Raw genomic sequence first — 17373 nt, forward strand, 5'->3', positions numbered from 1 at the left:
TATTTATTTATCTGTTTATTAATGTATTTACTTATTTATTCAGGTATTCATTTATTTATATATTAATTTAATCATTGACATATTCATTTATTAATCAATTTGTTTATTCCTATATTTATTTCATTATGGTTTTTATTATCTTATTATTATTATTATCATCACCATTATCACCATTATTATCATTTATTTATTTGTTTACTTACTTTTTATTTACGTATTTATTTATATTTAGGCCTACTTCTTTATTTATGTAGGCCTACTTATTTGATTTTTTTTTCTTATTCATTTTTATTTATGTATTCATATATTATTTATTTTACTTATTTATTTTCTCATTTATCTATTCATTTATTCACTCATTCACTCATTAATTTATTTGTTCATTTATTCAGTTGGATATTTATTATCATCATTATTATTATTATTATTATTATTATTATTATTATTATTATTATTATTTACTTATTGACTTACTATTTATTTTATTTATTTATATTTGTTTCTATTTATGTTTATATTTTCTTAATTACCGAATTATTTATTTACTTATTTATTTTTATTTACTTTCTTTTTTACTTATTTGCAGATTTATTCATTTATTTATTTGGTAGTTATTTATTGGCATTTATTTATTCATTCATTTATTTACTTATTTATTTATTTGCAGTGGTCGTTTGGTGTGTTGCTATGGGAACTGACCACATTAGCACAACAGCCATACGTAGAAGTCGACCCGTTCGAGATGGCAGCGTACTTGCGGGATGGATACCGTCTTGCCCAGCCCATCAACTGCCCTGACGAACTGTAAGTATGCTATAACCCTTATTTCATTGTATTTAATGCCCTGAATTTCGGATGATCTCATCACTATCGCATAAAGATGTAGGCCTATTTTTATTCTTTGCAATGCTGTTGCATTTAGAATTATATTCTTAAAAGCAGTGGCGGCTGCTCCAATTGTGCTAAAATTCTATTTACTACATTTCACTGATTTACAGAATAAAGATTAAATTTCTTTCTGATGAGTTTTTGAGGACCTTGGTACTATTTTCCTATAGTACGTAAAAATAGGAGCAGAAATGGTTTCTATACATGCGCATATCCTTTCCTTACCCCGGACTTCTTGCACATATTAACTTTTTTGATGTGTTACAAGAGTTGTAGCCACGAATTGATGGATTGATATTATGTTATTCTTTCATTATGTAGTTTTTCTTGGACGTTGTTCTGTAGTTGCTAATTTTTCTAAGTATCATTCTAACATGGATGAAGTTAATGAATAACTATCCAGTTATTGTTGTTTCGGCGCTTATTTTAAAAGACGCAGAGTTTATTTTAACATTCAAAAGGACCTTTTGGTAGTATTGCATTACATGTGAATGACATAAATTCTAGCACACTGTTTTTATCCACGAGCCGCCACTGCCTGTAAGTATAGTAATTTTCCTTCGTTATGTTAGGGCTTTATAGTCAGTACTTGGCGAATTTTCCATGTATCGTTACACAATGTATGTGAACGCGAAAATTCCCATATATACAGTGTGTTTCAGAAATACTTTGTCAAACCTTGGGGGCATGTTCCTCATAACAAAACAAGAAAAAAAGTTCATATAAACATATGTCCGAAACTCTTAGTTTTTTTTTTTTTTTTTTTTAGTTATTAATGAAAGAACATAATGAAACATCTTTTAGATATTGTCAGATAAGGATTTTCGGACATATATTCATATGAACTTTTTTTTTCTTGTTTTGGTGTGAGGAACATGTCCCTAAGGTTTGTCGAAGTATTTCTGAAACACCCTGTACATTTTTTTCGTTAGTGTTATTGTTTCATCACATCTTGATTACGTTACGCGTGATTTTTTTTTTAATTTGGGAGATACTTTTTTGACAGTTTTATTCTCTGTACAGATTTGCTGTGATGGCGTATTGCTGGGCGATGAGTCCAGACGAACGACCGACGTTCGCACAGCTTCACACCTGTCTACAAGAGTTCTATACCCAGCTCACACGTTACGTATGAAGACACCTGCCACAAGAATACATATCGGGTATTTATCAATTATTAGTAATTGAGAAAGTGCCACATTGTACCAGCTTGCCTTGAATTTTGGTCCACCGATTTCACTATGCCATTGTACTGAAGATGACATTTCTCTAATACTTATTTGAGGTTAGGAGATTATGAAAAGAGAACTCGTTTATTATTTGGAGTAAGAAATTAAAAGAAATTTTCTCCAGAAAAGTTACGTTTATCAGGGAATATGTCGCATTGAAATTACTCTTTTTCTTTTTAATTTTTCCGCTGAACATTCAATGGTTTATGAATGACTCATTTGTCCCAGCTTCGTTTAATTCGTAAGTGCTGAATTATATAAATCAACATATATCTTTTGACCACAGTACAGAAAGAAACAGTTGTCTATAATGTGCTGATTTAGGACTGACTTTGTGAAAATTTTATTGAAAACTGACACACTTAATATTATTTTATGAGACTGTTATATACATCGTATCCATAAATTGTCTTTACAACTTCAGATGTAAATAACTAAATAATGAAACGAGGTATCTCAGTTCTGTTTTTTTCACGTGAAAGAGAATCTCTCAAAGTTTTGTTTTTAGCACCTCAATGCACTTCTATGTGTGCCCCCCTTGTCGCCCTTAGGATATCACGGCGATAATCGATTTCCTGCCATGTCCGCTCTAATACCTCCACAGTAACTGATGCGGTGGTGTCTTGAATTCTTTGTCGTAGGACTTGAATATTGGGAACTGGCGTCTGGTACACAATATCCTTTGCGTAACCCCACAAAAAGAAATCCAAGGAGGCTATGTCGGATGTCATTTTAAGCCTTTATTTTGAGGTAAATACATAAGATTGGAAATTTATATAAATAAAACTGTTTTGATTTTTGCCAAAGGATCGCTTGGTGGAGCCAGTGTCCCCCAGTTTTTCTTCATATTGCATAACTAGTGAAATCTGCATGTTGGTATTAAGTGAACCATTAAGAACGAGTCTTATTATGGAAGTCTTGTCCTCAGATGAGTGTTTCTGAAGCAGCAACATTCCACACGTGATAATGTGTTCTCCTGCCATGATCGACAAGACAGTGCCATGTTGCAAATACTCTCTTCACGCAAGACAGTTGCTGCTGCTGCTGCTGCTACAGGCAATCCCACTATGAAGAGAGATGAACGAATGTTATTGTGTTCTTGTACTTAACCGGCCATATCACTTCCAGTTTCTAATGTTTGATGTCGTTCAGAAAATATGTACTGTGTACTGAACCCTCTACTTGGTACTAAGATATTACGAGAAATGTCTTGCTGCAGAAAGAGAATTGAAAATATTAGTAATTTAAGTTTTCCAGGATTCATTCATTCATTACTTTCTGCCCAAGGACAGGTTTTTCACTGCAAACCCAGCATTCTCCAATTTTTCCTATATTCTGCCTTCCTCTTTGTCTCTAATATTCAGAATTTTAATCTCATATAATATTTGCAGTAATTTGTATTGATACCGTCATTGGTAGTACAGTAACTGCTACTTACATATCAGCATCAGGTAGGGTTTATTAAAGGTTTTATTAATTTGTCCCACAGAATAACATCTTAATATTGATAATTAATATTTGAGGAGAAAAATTCGCTCCGGCACCGGGGATCGAACCTGGGTCCTTGGTTCTACGTACGAAGCGCTCTGAGCACTGAGCTGCGTCGAATTCAATCCGCAGTACCGGACCGAATCCTCCTCCTTCAATGTTTCCCTTTGTTGCCTGACGTATATCCCTAACTTGGAGTTAGGTTTAAATAACACTCTTTAAAGTGTTAACTTTTAGTGCTTATAAATCCGATGTCGAAATATAATACCGTGTTTACTCGCTTTTAACGCACACTTTTTTTTTACCGAAAATGCGGGGAAAAAATTCAGGTGCGTGTTATAGCCGCAGATTTTTCTGTGAGAAAGATTTTGTTGAAAAACAAAGTATTTAACACGCATTATGCTTATTTCTTCTTATATCCGCATACAGTTAACGATCTAATATGCCGACTGACGACCTCACCTTATTCATAGTCACTGTTGTCGTCAGCCCATACTTCGTCATCTTGACTCCCATCGAACTCATTTGCGATGCCTGTTTTTAAAAAGTCTTCACAACAACGTCCTTCGAAAGGATGCACGTATAACGTGAGATATACGCGGGGATTTTTTTTCTTGTAATTTGATACTGAGAAAATAAGATGCGAGTTATACTCGAGTAAATGCGGTAATACAGTACAGTAGTTCTCCATAATGTCAAATTTAGAGTGTTTGGAGTATGATTCGAAGCAAGGAAATCCAAAAAATATATCTTCAGTGTATGAGAATTGAGTGCTTGTGGATGTGTGTTCAAATGCATGCGTTCGCTGACGTCATGCAGACTAATATCAGTTATGGAATATAAAGAAGAGTCAGAAATTAAAAACATAATTATTAAATTAAGAAATATCGAAAATTTAGGTCTATTCTAATAAAACCTTTTTCTCGTTTTGCAGTGACTTCTGTTTTTATTGTATTTTTGAACAGGAAGAGTGTTGAGTACCAGTACTATCTTTATTGTGCTCAGGACTTGGTTCGTTACGGCCTGTACAATATTTCAGATCTGTTGTGAACGATGTAACGTGTTCCAGAGGGTTCTTGTGTTATTGTGCCTATTACATTATATTGTGGTGCCTTTTTAAATGGCAGAACCTTCTGATTGAACAAAAAACTTCTTAATGGCAGTCTAGGTATTCGTATTGTTGTATCATTGTGAGATATGTATGAAAGAAGTGTTGATAATTGTGTGGTTCTTCTAGCATTGTGCACTTCACTGAGGAGTATGTGAATTAGTTGTTTGTAGTCCTATATTGATCTCAAATTTAGTTTAAATATCTTGTTAGTAAAAAAAATCGGAATATATTTTCATGTTTCAACGTATGGGGTTATTCAGGAAACTTTTAAAACCGTTGAAACTTCGTTAAGACAGGATCTTTATAAAAATAGGAACACCAATAATTTAATTAAAAATTGCATTCATTTATGGTTCTCGTATTCTTTCTTAGTTGAAAACTGCCCTGAGGATCACAGACCAGAAGAATCTTAAAGTGTGGCTTCAACAATTGAGGTTATCAAATGGAAAACTCGTCTTATCCAGGTAAAGTGATTTGTTAGAAAACAGGAAAAACCGTTGTGGATATGGACAGTTTTGCATTTGATAGTAGTTTTCTGAGTTCTATGGAAGAGGAATTAGACAAGATTTGCACAAACCGACTAGATCAGTAGGTAGAGTGCTGCAAGAAGTACAACATCTCATGTAACTCATTTTTTTTTTTTTTTTTTTTTTTTTAATTTTGGATACGGCGAGTTTTGCACTTGATAGGCACAATTATTATTATCATCTTAGTAAATGAAAGTGTAAAATATCCCTTAGCCCATAATAATTTACGTATAAAAGACAAAATTCTATATTCAGGCTAGTCATTATTCTATTCTCAATTGTTGTTAACGTCTCCACAATCAGAGGCCTCTTGTAGAAATAGAAAAGGAATATGTCGACTCAGAATTATACTGGGGGAGACGGTGTCGAGGAATTTCCCTCATCCTGATTTTTTTCCCTACTTCTGATTACTTCTGATTTTTTTCCCTACTTCTGATTTTTTTCCAACTTCTGAATTCCTGTGTTCATTTCCAACAGCAGAAAGAAAATTCCCCTGTGTTTTTGATATTATTAGTACACCCTGACCTGAATAGCTATATTTTTCCTGAAATTTCATTTCCGAAAATTACTTTTATTTTTTGTGCAGCGATCAAAACATTTTCTCGAATAGAGTGAATTTGATAAAGTGGGCTTATTCTGAATGTATTTTGTAAATATAACCTGGATTTCAACATTAAAAACAGTAGTTATCCTTTAATATAAAAATAGTAGGTGGTATATTTGAAAACCAGTGCACTTCACACTATATTATTTGAGTATGTTATGCACAAGTTGTAAGTAACATATAATTTATTTCTTTCGAAAATGTCAATATGGCCAGCTTTAAATATATTAACATCAAAACATTTTGGGCTAATTGGGATTTCCCGGTCTCTGATTAGGTCAAGAACCGTGATAGAATTGACAAGAACTGATACTTAACTCTTGCGAAAGTTACAACTTAGTACCCCTCTATACAGGGTGATTCATGAGGATTTACCGTCTTTTACGGAGTTTATTTCTGAAGACGTTTTGAGCAAAAAATGTCATATAAACATAGTTCCTATTCTCAATATTTTCATAGTTACACTAATTTAAAGTTGTTTGTAAAATACGTTCTTTCTTTAGTTTGAAGGTAAAATAATAATACAAATAGAGAATGAACTATTCAGAAGTATCGTTTCTTTAATTGACAAGTATTATGAAGCTAAAAATGTGCTGTGAACTCCTTAGTTGCTTTGTAAACACATCTTTTTCTATTTTTAACTAGAAAATTGCATTATTCTTACGCATTTATCACAACAATTATTACAAATCACATCACTTCCACCGACTTAATTATTTGCAGTTCAATTTTGCATCCTAATTTACAGTCTTGGAGAGTTTATACCCCATTTTAAAAGATGTCGCCGTCCGCTTGAGTACATTTGGCCGCACGCTTGTGAACGGCACTCGTCGCTCTACGTAACTGCATACGGCTATCTTTGATTTCCGTAGCGTTCGCCCTGGCTGCTGACTGCACGCTGACCAAGATCACGCGTTCACAGCAATACGTTCCAATAACGAAACGTAACTCTGAAAATATTGAGAATAAGACCCATGTTTATATGACTCTTTTGCTCAGAATGTCTTCGGAAATAAGTTCCGTAAAGAATGGTAAATCCTCGTGAATCAGCCTGTATATCGACAGACCAGTTCAAAAGGGAAACAATTCAAAATTCAAATTTTTGGGAAACCTGCATTTTTAAGTTTCATGGCGCTGTAAAAAAATCCAAGGATCCCAGAAATGACGCCAAATTCTTTTAATTATATTTTATATTTACTACAACCTTCAAATTAGAGTATGTTAATTGGTTTTTTCACAGCAATAAGAAGGTTTAAAATGCAGTTTCCTAAACATTTTAAATTTTGAGTTGCTTCCCTTTTGAACTGGCCAGTCGATAGTATGTTAATCAATTTAAGGGTCAGTTTCCCATAACCCCACAACATACTCATTTTCAACACATCGATAAGTAAGTCGATGTTCCTGGTCTACATCACAAAAATGATGACGAAGATTAAGAAACTTAAAATAGCTCGAAGGAACAATCACGATATTATTTAGTGGAAGAAGTACTTATTTTATTTCTTATTGTTTTTTTAAGCTTGAAGTGAAGTGAATGATGCATATTTCGTGAAGTGTGTGTTGCAGACATCTTGGCCTATGAATGACGTCTCATTTGTATGGTTACAAGACATATCACATCTGCCTTATGAGGCGATGTCAATGCCATTTGAACTTAGCTTCCTTATCTAGTCTTGTATCCTTGTAGGATTCTTGTGTCCTCAAATATGGATAGAATCCTATTGTACCTTGATTGTGTGGTGATTTGGAGCATGCGCATTGCAGCCATATTTTATAATATTAATTGTAAATAGTAACGATAGATATATAACTTTTGCAATTATATTCATCTGAAATTGAGGTTATGTGCGCAAAAAGTAAACCGGTCCTCAATTAAAATGTTAGTTTAAGTTACAGGTGTAAAAAAATGAACATTTCACATACCATAAGAAATCTTAAATGATACATTTTTCATTCCAAAATTAGTGATAATCAAGATTGGCACTTGTTTTCTCTCATTTTGGGAAACATTTGGTTAATTTTGCGCATGTGACTTCAATTTAGTATTGAGGAAGGAAGCTGTAATGTACATAAAAGAGTGAAGTATGTAAAAAAAAAGTTCCTTGTACAGAAAACAATTTTTAATCTGTACATTCCAATCGGAAGAAAACGAGTCTTCCTTCTTCTCATATTTCATAGTATGGAGGTTAAGAAAATTTAAAAAATTCCATTTTCTTTGTTTTCTTTTATGATTAGTTTTATGTATTACATTTTGAGTTCTTGTTATCGAGATGGGATTAGTACGAAGCGCAATTTTCTATTTCATCAAAGAGGCATATCACTATTTCTTTTTCTATACTTTCCTAAAACTTTTACCAGTGACGGCCATTTTGTTGCCATATTTAAAATGCCCATTTTGTATTCTTTCATTAAGTGATTTTTAATAAGAAAATTTGGCCTTTAATTGACCATACTTAAGTGAAATTACGCATATCTTTATTATTTTCCTCTATCTTAAGGAGCAAATACGAATTTCATACGTGGTTCGCTATAAAATGAATAACTTTCATAAATAAGAAAGTGCTTATTTTCACCCAAATAGGGATAATATTTTTCGTAAATACCTTCTCTCGATAATTTACGTTGTGATAAATTTAAAGCGAAATTACCTATCCCATCAACGAGATATTTTATTTTCTTTACTTTAGTTTTAGCAGTGACAGCCATTTTGTTGCCATATTTAAAATGTCCATTTTGTATTCTTTCATTATGTGATTTTTAATAAGAAAATTTGCCTTTAATTTACCATACTTAAGTGAAATTAACACATTTTTATTATTTTCCTCTATCCTAATGAGCAAATACGAATTTTATCCATGGTTTGCTATAAAATGAACAATTTTCATACATAAATAGGTTCTAATTTGCACCCAAATAGAGATCAGAAAATTTTTATTAAATACCGTCTCACGACTACTTATGTTGTGATAAATTTAAATGACAAGACTATTTCTGCAGTGGCGTTAAAATCAAGACGCCAAAACTTCCATGTCTCTGGGGAAATTAAACAAAAATACTGTAATATTTTTATCATAATATACAGTAGTTAAGACTTTTTACAAGTGTGAATAATTAAAATCAATTTGAGAGCACTAATCAACAAAATAGGCTAATGAAGTAAAAATCACCCATTTACAGCTTTGAAAAAATAAAATATATTAGGAAAAACATTCATTAATGTAGATACCGGTATGCTTCAAATAAAGCACTTCATCTATTTTGATTTTGTAATGCGAACTTTACACCATTAATAAAAATGTTGCAACACATTCATTACGCAACTAATTACGTAATGATACTTCTATTATGCAACTAGTTAGGTAATGGTACTACTATTACCTAACTGGTTGTGTAATGTGATCCATAACTAAAATTAAATAAAATAGAATTGATTTTATTTTTTATATTCCACTTCATACCTTAACGCGGGATTTCGATGGTACTAAACATTCAATTGCAGAATTTACAGCATTTTAAATATCCGAATCCTCGTTTGAACTCATCTTAACAACGTTTGTTTATTTCTCCTAGTACTGCCGTTTCAACAAACTCCTGTTTTAACAAAAACCTATCGTGTTTAAAACTAATAAAGCAAACATAAACGAATCGCCTCTCGCAGGAATAATACAATCGCCTCTCCACGAAAGACATGCTTAAAGCTAATAATAATAATAATAATAATAATAATAATAATAATAATAATAATAATAATAATAATAATAATGGCTTCCGATATGGAATCGAATTCCGTTTAGACTGATTACTTGGTTTAAGTTTTTTGGAGTCTTTCTTCATTTGTAAGGCGAATATCGGGTAACTCCATGAAGAATTTTCGGAATATATCTTACCAAAATACCAGTTCACTCTATCAGTAATTCTGTCAACGCAAGACAACGTGTAACAGTTGATACAGCGTAGTTAAATAACTATAATAATAATAATAATAATAATAATAATAATAATAATAATAATAATAATAATAATGGCTTCCGATATGGAATCGAATTCCGTTTAGACTGGTTACTTGGTTTAAGTTTTTTGGAGTCTTTCTTCATTTGTAAGGCGAATATCGGGTAACTCCATGAATAATTTTCGGAATATATCTTACCAAATACCAGTTCACTCTATCAGTAATTCTGTCAACGCAAGACAACGTGTAACAGTTGATACAGCGTAGTTAAATAACTATAATAATAATAATAATAATAATAATAATAATAATAATAATAATAATAATAATAATAATAATAATGTGAGCCGAGTCGTGTATGTGACATTTGCTTAAACGTGTAGGAAATGGAAGATCCGTGCCGTGCCGAGCCGAAGGCGTGAACTGTAACGGTATAATAAAAGCATTAAAACGGACAGGACAAGGCAAGACAAATCATAACATGATTTATGATGTGGCTCTCAGGACCTGTAATTAAAGAGCTATGTTTTTGTACTTAAACTCGGCACAAAAAGATTGTGTGAATGTATTTTATTATTATGTAGTTTGTTTTCATCAACATGCGCCATGCGGTATTCGTTCGGTTTTTTTTTTCTTTCTTTTTTTTAACCAGCTGCCATGAAGGTTATGTTCGGCATAGAAAAAGCGATCATATATATTGCCACGGTATGCCGAGCCTAGAATGAAAGTATTGTTATTATTCTTTTATTAGCTGGATCCACCTACTTCGTTCAAAACTTAACGGATGTTAACTACTTAAACAAAGGTGAAGTTTTGTTCGGAAATCTTCATTTAAAGATGTAGACAACACCATATTTTAAGATTATATCTAACTAACGTCTTTCATTGTTGCTAAATTTGTAGCGTTCCTTCCTACGTAATTACAATTAGTTCCGATTCCAGGCAGTAGTGATGGGCGAAGTTGTTCTTTTCCCGGAACAGTTCCGACGGTTCCGGTTCCGAAAAAATACTATGTTCCAAATAACAGTTCCGAAATAAGTCACCAGTGGTGATGAGTCGGAGTCGTTGAGTCGTTCAAACGAACGGTACAGTACCCTCCCTCTTCACCATAGACAAATAACACCATGCAGCTCACACTGGAGCACTCATAGGCATGACATAGTACACATTCTTATCTATAGATGGCACTGCAATGCACATTCGAATCGATTTTGGAAAATTGCTGTGCATGCGGACAGAACTCAAAAGCTTAATGTTAGTAATTACACAGCTGTTGACTACAAGGACAGAATACAACACTTTGTTTTCGTACATAAAGTTATAAAGATATGGTAGCCAACTAAAAAAAAAAAAAAACAAATCATTAATTTTTATTTTTACTTTTCTTAATGCACAGTTATAATAATAATAATAATAATAATAATAATAATAATAAATATTACAATTTCATAAATAAAAAAGATATATATTGGCAGCACTGAAACCTGGAAACCCCGCAGTGGGTTAGTAAAATGTTGGGATCGCATCTTTACCAAAGTGTAATTTAAACTTCGCATTAAACATCGCTCTCCAAATCAGTACTTATATGGGTAGTTTCCAACAAATAATGCTACAACATTTTTGTCGTTCTTTGATAACAGAGAAGATAGCACAAAAACTTGTGCTTGTCAGACTTAACCTCAACAAACGACATACAGACATTGTAACTAAACCACTCATTACCATTTACGACTTTAACCTTTGTATAGAATCAGCTGATCAATGAATTAATAATAGTATGCGTACTTTATGACTTTGTAGAATGTTTATAAAACAGAATTAGTCAACTAATGGTGAAATAAACCATAAAGCGGGAATGAATATTACAGATTATTAAATACTTACTATAACATTACAGATGATTGGCCAGTCTTACAAATGTTGATATTAAAGTTCGCGCCACCGCAAGGATTTCAATTTCCATGCGCCCCCCTCCAACCACGTGAGAGTTTCAAATACTAACTTCATCCAACGAAGTTCCAAGTACAACATAAAGAACAACGAGAACAGTGTAACTGCTGCTGTCATCGGAACAAGCTCCGACGTTCCGACTGTTATCTCGGAGTCGGAACATACCTTGTGCAACGCGGTACTGCGAGCCCGCAACAGCTGGGCAAGTGAGCAGCTCGGAGTCGGAACAGGAGGTTCCGACCTACTGTTCATTTTTGCAACAGTTCCGAGGGAGTCGGAACATACCTTGTGCAACGCGGTACTGCGAGCTCGCAACAGCTGGGCAAGTGAGCAGCTCGGAGTCGGAACAGGAGGTTCCGACCAAAGACGTTATAATAGTATACTAGACTCACACCGAGCGCTGGTGTGCTGTCCAAAATTGAAACCAGTCTGCGCATGTTTACGCCGCCATGCTATTGGTAGAAATAGAGCGGTAAACACGATTGTCATACTTGTCCTTTGTTTTGTCTCGGGTGTTTTTAGTGAATAGTGTGAAAGTAATGGCAATATAATTTTGAAAGATGATATATTATCGCCGCGGACTCATGGTTAACATGTCGGCATCATACAATAACGTGCGGTGTGGTTTAAAAAAATAATTTTGCCGACCGATTGTTGCTCTGTAGGTTTCACTCTAAGCGTCACGTTGTCACGTCTACTTTCTCGATAAGAATAAGCACTAGTTTGCTATATTGTTAAATGGCTATTATTATTATTATTATTATTATTATTATTATTATTATTATTATTATTATTATTATTATTTCATATACGAGTACGTTGGCTTTCTTAACTCTTAATAATAACTCTTTAATAATAATTTTAATCGCATACCTTAATGTTCGTCCTCAGCACAAGACATTGCAACCTCGGGTTTAGTCTACGTGGATTAGACAAGTAAGTGTCATTTAATAATAACTGAAGCAGCTTATTGGTTGCATTATTGAAATTGAGGCGAGTGATTGGAGCAGCGACACAAGAAATTGAAAACAATAATACAATTAAATTTCAAAGACCTGCCGAACGCATGAGGCCGCTCAAAGACCTGCCGAATGTTAACCATGAGAGCGCGGCGATAATACCATCCCTGTTTAATTTTCCAAGCTATTTGCAAAAGGTACGATATAATATTATCTCTGTTGTTACAATATCAATATCATTAAAAATCAATCAGTAGTTTACGACAATAAAGAATACTTAATTGTTAGTACAAGTATATCAGACTGTAGAGAAATCCCACTGAGTGAATTATTTTAGACTTACACATCAGATGTTAAAACATTAGTGGAAAGATAACTTTTTGTTTTTATTGTGTAAATGAATTTATCTGCAAGATAATAAACTTTCATTCAAGATCCATATATGGATAAATAAATATACAGATAATAAATAAATAAATAGCTATAATAGCTAAGCCTCCTTTGTGAATTTATGATTCAGAGTTCACCTATAAATAACTCTTTTACATTTTGCCGGATATATTTTATTAACAAAAGCAAGGAATGGCATCTTATTGATATTGCATATGTGCATAAAAATTATGTACCATCACTCCGCAAGCAATGATAATATATCTATTTTATTTATTTAAAATAAAAATACAATATGTAAAAAATCCACACATAAAAAGTATGTGGTTTTTTTATCTTGCATAAAGTGATTGTTTAGTTTTTAGGTCTTCACGTTACCTATTGTTTGCAATGTATTAGGTACCGATACTTTTTATAATTGATAGCATTCCCTTTATTAATTGAAGAATGAATTCAATGTAATTTGGCTACCTTCGCATATTATATTTTGCCAGATTACCTATGTCCTGTGGTCTAAAAGTACCGGTAATATAATTTATTTTTGATTCTCCAAAACTTAACAACAAGTCTATGCTGATTATCGCATATTTATTTCACTTAGGAATTTGATTATAACAAGAACTTGTGTAATCAAGGTGCATATATTTATGTCTTGTGATCTAAGAGTTAATATGCTAATATATAAAATAGATTCTCAGAAACCTAACAATTTGCTGATTATCGTAAAATTATACAATCTATAATGTGTATTGTGTAGGCCTATTTATGGATGTATCAGTATGTTTTCTATAAATTGCTGCATACGTATTTTCTTTTCTTTAATGTTCTAACACATATGAATGAAAATTTGAATATGTTTATTTCGTCCTAATTTTACGTTAAACGTCGAAAATGGCCATAATATGTCAATTTTAGATCATCACAGCGTTAAATTGCGTGATTTACGCACTGCTATTATTTGTCTGCTCTCCAACAATATGGCGGCAAGCGCAGCGTTCAATTTGCCCCGGTTTCCTCGTTTCGCGCAGCCGAGACTGTAGGGGCTTGGTTCCGACCTACTGTTCATTTTTGCAACAGTTCCGAGGGAGTCGGAACATACCTTGTGCAACGCGGTACTGCGAGCTCGCAACAGCTGGGCAAGTGAGCAGCTCGGAGTCGGAACACTGTTATTTCGGAACAGGAGGTTCCGACCTACTGTTCATTTTTGCAACAGTTCCGAGACCGGAACAGTTCCAAAATAACTGTTGTGTTATTTTTTACCCATCTCTACCAGGCAGACAATTGGAGATTTACCGGTACATTTACCAGTAACTTTCGTTGCAACAAAAAAATTATGTAGGGAAAATCAAAACCCCGAGTAATATTTATTTGGATTATTTCGCAGATAGAATAATTAAGTAATAAACACAAGATCATAACACATTATTAAAAATAAAATATATTTAATTTACTAATCTAATATAATATTTAGGCCTAATTGGATGACATGGCATCCTGTAATATGAAATTCGTGAGTAAAAATTTGACAGTAGCTGTATAATTATGATTAACGAAACAAAATTAGATGAATATTTGAGGTTATAATATTTTATTCTAAACTAGAACGTTTATTTATTGGTGGTATAGAAGCAATTTCTTCATTGCTTAATGTTCGTGAATCTGGTAATTTATTTGAACACGGAATTATAAACAATGATACCAAACAGTTTCTCTATTTAATTTTGTGTTGGTAGTGTAAAATTATTCATAGCGTAATTGCCGCCATGGCCTTCTAAATTCTCTATCTAGGAAGAAACAATTGCGAAGCAGGAACGAGTGATAACTACAGAACGATAAATACTTTGAAGAATCACAGCTGTAATTGATGTACCGTATATCGAACACATTCTTATATTTAATTACACACATTATCCTGTTTGGGTATATTAAATTATTTCGTTTAGGACCTTTTTATAATAATACGTCAAGGAAATAAACTGTAAATGATAATAGTATTCACAACATGGTAAAGGAACTGAATAATTGCGATATCACAAAACGTTATAACAAAAAAGCATGTACCCCTTTAGTAACGTTAAATTTTTGTCATGTTTCTGTAAAGGAATTTTTCCCAAACTAATGCACGAATTTTGTTCAATTCAATTTACGAGTTTCAATAGTTTCTTGATAATATAATTTTACATAAAACTAACTAAGGCTTAATGGTGATATTTTTTGTAATATTATTTTTATTATTATAGTAATTATTATTCTTCGCACATGTATTAAATTGCGTTCCATAATGTACGACAGGCGACGTAAACATTCCCGGTAGAGGAAGGGAGAAGGATACTCTAATCAACCAATGATAGAGGTCACATTCCAGCTTATCTTGAAGTTGCGTGGAGATACAACGTTTCAGACCGCCCTACTTCAAGATGAGACCTCTGCCATTCGTTGAATAGCAATTATCCTTCTCCCTTCCTCTGTCGGCAATGTTTACGTCGCCTGTCAGACCGCAGTATAGAAACTTCTAAATTCGCTCCTCATTTGGACGACAGATGGCGTGGCCAACATTAACTTGAATCTTAATGGAGTTGTTTTATTTTATTCATGATCATAACCTTGCCTTGCTCTTCTTCCTCATATTACCATTTCTTACCAAGAATCATGGGTATTAATGTCTTCTCTTTTACGAGCTAGAGTTTATGGTTTAAGCTGTATTCTTGCCTATAGTTTGTCTTTCAGAGCTAAGCATGATGAATATCTGCTAATGGTTTTTCCTAACGAGTACATACTTTGCGCTGAACACCACACAAATCAATGGAGCTGTAAATATTATAAATATGACTGCATTTATAACTAAACTATAAGGCTTTTTCTTATATTGAATGTAAATTTGCAAGTGATAAAACTTTTTAAGTTTTGTATAATATTTTGTAATTGAAAGTGAATGTGAATTTTTTTTACAAATGTGTGAAAGAAAAGAATACCATATTAGGAATACTGTAAAGTATGACAAAAATAGTAAAATAATTTATTGTAGTCATTTGTATAAAAACAACTTTTTCATAGTGATACAAAAGACGTGGTCTTACGTACTTTCTTGTATATACGTCAAGTAATAAAACTGAAGTTTTGTATATTCCAGTGTTGTCTTTTGTAGGCCTATATTCCTTTAACCACGACCTCCATATCCTGATAACTGATATATAGTCGGACCATCGGATCTGTGCCCCCGTAAGATATGCGAACTGAACCCTAATTCCTTCTCAGCCTCGGTAATTCATTTCCCTCCTTGCATTCCTATCTCTCCCTTTCTCTCCCCCACTACTCGCAATTTTGAACCTTCTTCAGTTTATTTGCACTTGCAGTCCAGTGTTGTCAATTCAACATCAATACTGTAGCACGGAGTGGTGAAAAAAATATTATTAAGCAAGTAATATCATTTTTCGATGAAGAGAAACAAACAGGTCAATATCTGTTTCCTATAAATCAGGTAACGATAAGAGCAGCTGCGATCACAGGTGAGGCTTATTTTATTTCAATTGATTACGTATTAAAATTACTTACTTAACTAATACTGATATAATACAAAATTTTTATGTAATTTATATAGGCAGGTCAGAGCGCCTAATAAAGAAAATCAGGCGAGAGGAAGTCTGTGCAGGAGATGAAAAGCTATATTCACCAGGGAGGAACAGACCAAGAGAACCTTTAATTCTTGTAGATGATATGCATCGATGTATTTTGAGAAGAAAGATACAAGAATTTTATATCATGCAGAAAGAAGTTCCGACTTCGAAGAAATTATTGAAGGTTGCGAGGAAAGCAATAAATTTCCAAGGTGGGAAAGAAACGTTACGGATTAATAGAAGAGGAAGTAGCTAGATTTGTTATCAACTTGGGTGAAGACAGCAGCAGCAATAGTAGTGACTCAGATTCAGATATGTCCGGGATATGCCCTCTGTAATTTCATGCATAATACAAGTCTTGGTCTTTTGTAACTATGTAAATTATTTCCATAAGAATAAATTAAAACTCCTGCACATTATCAGTATTGTTATAGTATGTAAATATGTAAATAAGATCGTAGTATGTATTAACTTCGCCATAGCCGGTCCTTAGCCCGGATGAGAAAGAAAGAGGGTACATGACTGTGTGGTCATTCATTCCTACAATTTTATAATTTTATTAGGCCTTCAAGATCACGTTTCAAACCTAACAAGATAATAAGACGAAGAAAAAGTATTTATGAAAAAAACATTTCTTTCTAGAAACGAAATAGATTGCCTTCAC

The 17373-nt window shown here is 33.1% G+C and overlaps 1 protein-coding gene across 2 annotated transcripts in view; it reads left to right on the plus strand.

Moving 5' to 3' along the window:
* Positions 1-16219, plus strand: part of LOC138692777 (tyrosine-protein kinase Dnt-like) — a 508961-nt gene extending 492742 nt beyond the window's left edge. Inside the window, exons 9-11 of one of the 2 annotated variants that reach the window (XR_011330129.1) lie at positions 668-804; positions 1912-10738; positions 14369-16219. Coding sequence is in view for 1 of the 2 variants with exons in the window: in XM_069815980.1 (XP_069672081.1) it covers positions 668-804; positions 1912-2023 (249 nt within the window). In the remaining variant the exon portion in view is untranslated. Of the gene's footprint in view, positions 1-667; positions 805-1911; positions 13355-14368 lie in introns of those variants that run through there. The other variant, XM_069815980.1, reaches the window with a different exon arrangement.
* The last annotated feature ends 1154 nt before the right edge of the window (positions 16220-17373 follow it).

Source organism: Periplaneta americana, chromosome 2, assembly GCF_040183065.1.
Source record: "Periplaneta americana isolate PAMFEO1 chromosome 2, P.americana_PAMFEO1_priV1, whole genome shotgun sequence".
NCBI classification, from domain to species: domain Eukaryota; kingdom Metazoa; phylum Arthropoda; class Insecta; order Blattodea; family Blattidae; genus Periplaneta; species Periplaneta americana.